This window comes from Echeneis naucrates, chromosome 10 (genome assembly GCF_900963305.1).
Source record: "Echeneis naucrates chromosome 10, fEcheNa1.1, whole genome shotgun sequence".
Classification (NCBI taxonomy): Eukaryota; Metazoa; Chordata; class Actinopteri; order Carangiformes; family Echeneidae; genus Echeneis; species Echeneis naucrates.
Genome location: NC_042520.1, coordinates 14,136,029 through 14,141,057, shown reverse-complemented (window position 1 = coordinate 14,141,057; position 5,029 = coordinate 14,136,029). Strand labels below are relative to the sequence as shown.

Sequence of the window (5,029 nt, the reverse complement as noted above, 5' to 3'; positions counted from 1 at the left end):
CTGTCTGTTGAATAGTAAGGGCCAGCATGTATCATACAATCTAAAAATTAAATGGAAATTTGGATAAGCTCAATATCTTCAAGAGCATGTTGGATCTAGATAAGCAGTCCTCATCTTCAGTCTTTATAGGCATGGGAGTCATGCGTTAGTGTTATCATTAATACAGGGTTGAGTTTGAGAGCAGTGATTGAAATAGGGAGTTTTCACAAGATTGAAGGTTTCGTTCAATCAAAGGCAGGCTCGCTTGCGATGTGAGGCTGTGATTTAAATCCACTAATAATCTGCACACAATTAACACTTAATATCATAGAATATCATGTTAATGTACGAGGGGCACACATGATGGAATTAAGGGTTGTTTATAATGTGATGAAGTACCACTGGAAATATTTTTAAAAATGTGAACGTGAACAATAACAATATTAAAACAAATATACATATACATATATATTTATATTTTTATTAATATTTCATTTCTGGGAGGATATCTTGTACACCAAATATCCCATTGGCAGTTAAGCGCATTCAATGTGTTTATAAGCCAGAAACAGTCACTTGTTTTAACAAACACAAATACAAAAAAAAGATAACCACAAAATAATGAACTGCATGTATATAACATACAAAAGAATCCCATGCCTACTCAGTAGGTAACTTCAACATTCCAGCTCTTGAAGATGTGGATATTTACATTTCAGTTTTACAAAAATATACTTTATAATTTTTCTCCTTTTTTTGCTTACATTCTAATGAAATGAAGCAGTGCCCTCATAGTTTGTCCCTTTTCCTCCCTCTGAGTATGACTTACATTCTGTAACAAAAATATTCCCTCAACCCTTAAGGCGAGATGCAGTGCATCCTCTCTCTCTCTCTCTAGCGCAGCCGAGTCACAACATCAGCAAGGCTTCACAAAAGGCACCAAATAACGGGAGCGTTTGTCTTGTTTAGTTTTTTTTTTTTTTTTTCTTTTCTCTATTTTTCCATATAACCGAGCGACATGTCACATGTGAGAAAGAGAGAAAGAGATAGTACCAGTGGATGATATTTACAAAAAGAAATCAACATCACTCTTACTCATGCTTGAATACTTAAGTGCTTTTTTTCAAACAATGTCAAAACGTATCACAGCATCACTACATAATAGAGAAAGTATGTAGAAAATATGGCCCTGCTCACTTCAAATAATACAATGCAAATATGCAAATAATTTTTCACATCAATGGTACCAAAGAATGATAAGAACGAAACATGGCACATGTACAATATACATATATGGTAGCTTATGTATATTATTCAATGTCTTTTGTACTTTATGAGCGCCTGCAAGGGCGAACGTGCCTTAGCACCAGAACCGCTGGCAATCTGTTTGTCTCTTGGTTTTTGTGTAGCTAACAGTAGACACCTGTCAGTGCCGGTTTCTACTGTCTATCTGTTAAGTCCCTTATGCATTTGAAGTGCTGCATTTGTTTTACAAAGACAGAAAAAAATCCCTTTTCATCTTCTATTGTCTTTGCCCAGTCCTTGACATGTGTCTTTTTCTGTCTTTCAGGTAAATCTCAAGATTCACCCAACACAGCACAGGGAGAAGACAGAAAAGTGCTTTTTGGAGGGAAAAAGTCTTTTGATGCTGATTTCTTTCTTCTCAAAGAACCTTAAGGAAGAAGAGGAGCGGCACGACTAAAAAAAAAAAAAAAATCAACAGTTTTTTGTCTTTGCTCTTTTTTAGCAGATCTCGATTGTCCTTGGGGAGAGAGTGGTCTGCATGTCTGATAGCGGGGTAGGGACGGGGGAGCTGTAGATGTTGGAAGCGACTGAGGATGGGAAGGATGAGGCAACCTGGGACTGAAAAGTGCTGGACATAGACACTGATGGGTAAGTGGTGGCCACGGACGGAGATGGATAGGAAGTATGCACAGGAGAGGAGTAGCAGGAGGTGACTGGAGAAGGATAAGAAGACACTGGAGAAGGGTAGGAAGTGATGGGAGACGGGTAGCTGGAGGAAGGTGAAGCTGCTGATACTGGTGCCGCTGTTACCACCACCGCTCCCACCTTCTCCGCTTTCTTGTCCTTCTGCCGTAGGTGGATCTTTGTGTGCCTCTTCCTCTCGTCACTGCGGGCAAACTTGCGTCCACAGATCTCGCAGGCAAAGGGCTTCTCACCAGTGTGTGTGCGAATATGTGTTGTCAGGTGGTCGCTGCGGCTGAAGTTGCGCATGCAGATGCGGCACTGGAAGGGTTTCTGGCCCGTATGGATGCGGATGTGACGTGTCAGCTCATCTGAGCGTGAGAAGCGACGATCGCAGGTCTCCACGGGGCAGGCATAGGGCCTCTCGTGGGGGGGTGTCTTGCTTGGCCGGGTCGGGTACTTGCGCATGCGGCTGGGCTTGATCAGCTGAGACTGGTAAACACTCTTTAAGTCCTGGGAACCAGTCTGGGTGGCAAAGGCTTTGATGGTGGACAGAGGAGTGAGTGAGGGTTGGCTGGACTGACTCTGGAAGGGCTTTTGGTCGGGGGGCACAAGGCTGATCTCTCCCTGCTGCTGAGGGAAGAGGTAGTCAGGAATCATCGGCACAGGGAAGCTCGTGCCGCAGGTCTTGGTATTGGGGTATGCAGGAGGAGGGTACTGCACTGCTCCTGCTGAGCTGGGAAAAGCCTGACCCTGATCTGGGAAGATGTCAGAGTTGGGGCTGGAGTAGGTCGGAGCAGCTGAGTAGATGGGGTTGGGCTCGCTGTGGTGAATGGAGGAACTCAGACTGGAGCTCTGGGATGAAGAAGAGGTAGAGGAGGAAGAAGTTGAGGAGGATGGGACTGATGAGGAGGAGGACGAAGCGGTCTGTGAGACAACAGAAGAAGAGCTTGAGCTGGATGCAACGTTGCTCATCAGACCAGTGAACAGGCCCAAGATGGGCTCTGCCCAGAGGCTGTTGCTGCAGGTGGTGGCCGGCTCCAGGGTGAAACGGCCTGTGTAAGAGATGGGGGGCAGCCGCTGAGTAGGGTAGGTCTGTTCCACCACTGGCTTCTCACAGTTGAAGGGGATATCAGGTAATGTATCTGCAGGGAGCACAGAGAAAGCAGAGACATTAATCAAACTGTCAATATCCAGAAAGGGGGAGAGGGGGAATCCTGCCAGAGCGGTGGACAGTGTGTCACCCCTCTCCTCTGTGACAGATCAGTCAGGTGCCCACGCAGAGAAGCCCCTTCCAACTAAACTCTTTCACCCTCAACTCTAAAACTGTCTTTTCCAAACATAAACAAGAGCTGCTGTGCAAGCTTTCTACACTCACATTTTTCTATGATCACACTCAAGCACACTTTCATGCTTTCTGTCTTACACTCACACACACGCACACACACACACACTTGCATTCCTGGAGCCCATCACAGAGCCCAAGGCAATTGATTACCGAAACTGCAGCTCAGCTGGTTTTTGGAAAGCAATGTGAATTGAGCTATAGGAGTGTCTAGAGGCATGCGGTAACTGAGCAGTGTAAGTCCTCTGAGAATTGATAGGGATATAGGGCAATCAATAGATAAATTAATTCAGATGTTTTGTGATGTCCCTGTTTTAGTTTGTTTATCATGTGAATTCATTGTATCTTTTTGGATAAAATTCTAATATACAAGTCTACATTTCCTCTTTAAGTATAAAATTACCCTGATAAAACATATGAATGTACACTTCTATTAATAATGAGAATAATACAATTTATTGTCAGCTGTGGTTTTATAAATGGTGAGAAGCCTAAATTCATAAAACACAGCAAAACATAAATAGCAATTCGATTTAGACAGCTGCATATTACGCACAAATCTTCTCTTCATTTTGCGTAGCTCAGCAGATGGAATTTAATCTTCACTTCAGCTTTGCTCGCAAGACAATAAACCACAGGCAAAAGAAAAGTGGATATCTTCCTCTTACCTCCAGCAAGGTGGTCGTACTGCTCTCCTGGCTCCCCGGAGCCGAAGCCCGTGCCTTCGGGTGCGGAGGCAGTGAGGAAGGGGGTCCCTGCAGAGCTGAGCATCATCACCTCCTCCAGTTTGGGGTAGTTATCCATTGGGGAGTGAGGGAAGCTCAGAGGTTCTGAGATCTGCAGGGCTGGGAGGATCATCTCGGTCTTGGCTGCAGCCATCCTCTGCTGGTGCTGGAGCTACAGTGCTGAGGCTGCGCTGGTAGCTGGCGAAGAGCGCAGGGAGGCTGAGTACACGCTGGCAGAGCGGGGAATCACTGAGCCCAGCTCAGGGAGCGCTGCACACTTCTGCTGATGCCGGGGAAGACGCCGCTTTCTGTCTTGCTCCTCGACTCTTGTTCTCCAGCTGTCCTGTTGTTTTCCTTTTGCTCTCAGAGATGAGTAAAGATCCACTTGTCTTTTCAGAAAAAATCAAAAGTGTCCTTTTTACTCATTCCCTAAGATTCATCAAAATTAATCAACAATTTTTTTTTCTTCTATGTTTCAAATGACTTATCCAATCAGGTTTTAACCTTACTGGATGAATGTTGTTTTTGAACTGACTTTTTACTTTTGGTGTGATATTAGTTAGGGAGTTCTCTGTGTTTCTCTGTCTATCTCTGCTCTAACAGTTGCTCTTGTTGGTTCTCAGGGCTCTCTCTGAGCTGAGAGGTTTCCCCGCTCCTTTTATACCCTCTTGCCGTGACGTAGATGTCCATATATGGAGTGGAGGAAGCCCATATATAGGCACTGCAGTGGAGGACACATGACGCTGGCCTGGGGGGAAAGCATAGAGGAGAGACTTTATAATAAGCTCTCGCAGTAAATTGCGAAGACAACAGCGCTCTTCCTCTATCCCGAATCAATGTATCTTCATAGCAGAACGGCTCCGGCAGACAGCGGCATAATTTTCGCTCTCTCCCCGTCGCCCTATAGATATGATTTGGATTTCCCATCTGTGCAGCAGGCCGCGCTGCTGCCGGAAAGCTCGGCTCCGCCGTGCCTTATAAGGTCGTGACTACATAAGGACCTATTCCGGTGGGTTTCCATTTCCCTGTCCTTATTTGGAACTTCCTGAAGCAG

The 5,029-nt window shown here is 45.1% G+C and overlaps 1 protein-coding gene across 1 annotated transcript; it reads right to left on the bottom strand.

Moving 5' to 3' along the window:
* Positions 1-908: 908 nt before the first annotated feature.
* Positions 909-4,592, bottom strand: egr1 (early growth response 1). The gene is made up of 2 exons (XM_029513132.1): positions 3,919-4,592; positions 909-3,050 (listed from the first exon to the last, which is right to left on the bottom strand). The coding sequence occupies exons 1-2, from the start codon at positions 4,127-4,129 to the stop codon at positions 1,723-1,725; spliced, it is 1,539 nt and encodes a 512-aa protein (XP_029368992.1). The 5' UTR covers positions 4,130-4,592; the 3' UTR covers positions 909-1,722.
* Positions 4,593-5,029: the final 437 nt, after the last annotated feature.

What these genes read in the sequence shown, in the direction of transcription:
- egr1 (XM_029513132.1), bottom strand. Translation starts at nt 4,129, where the DNA reads ATGGCTGCAGCCAAGACCGAGATGATCCTCCCAGCCCTGCAGATCTCA. An exon ending in GTACGACCACCTTGCTGGAG is followed by an intron (nt 3,051 to 3,918) that starts GTAAGAGGAAGA and finishes TGCTCCCTGCAG; the next exon opens with ATACATTACCTGATATCCCC.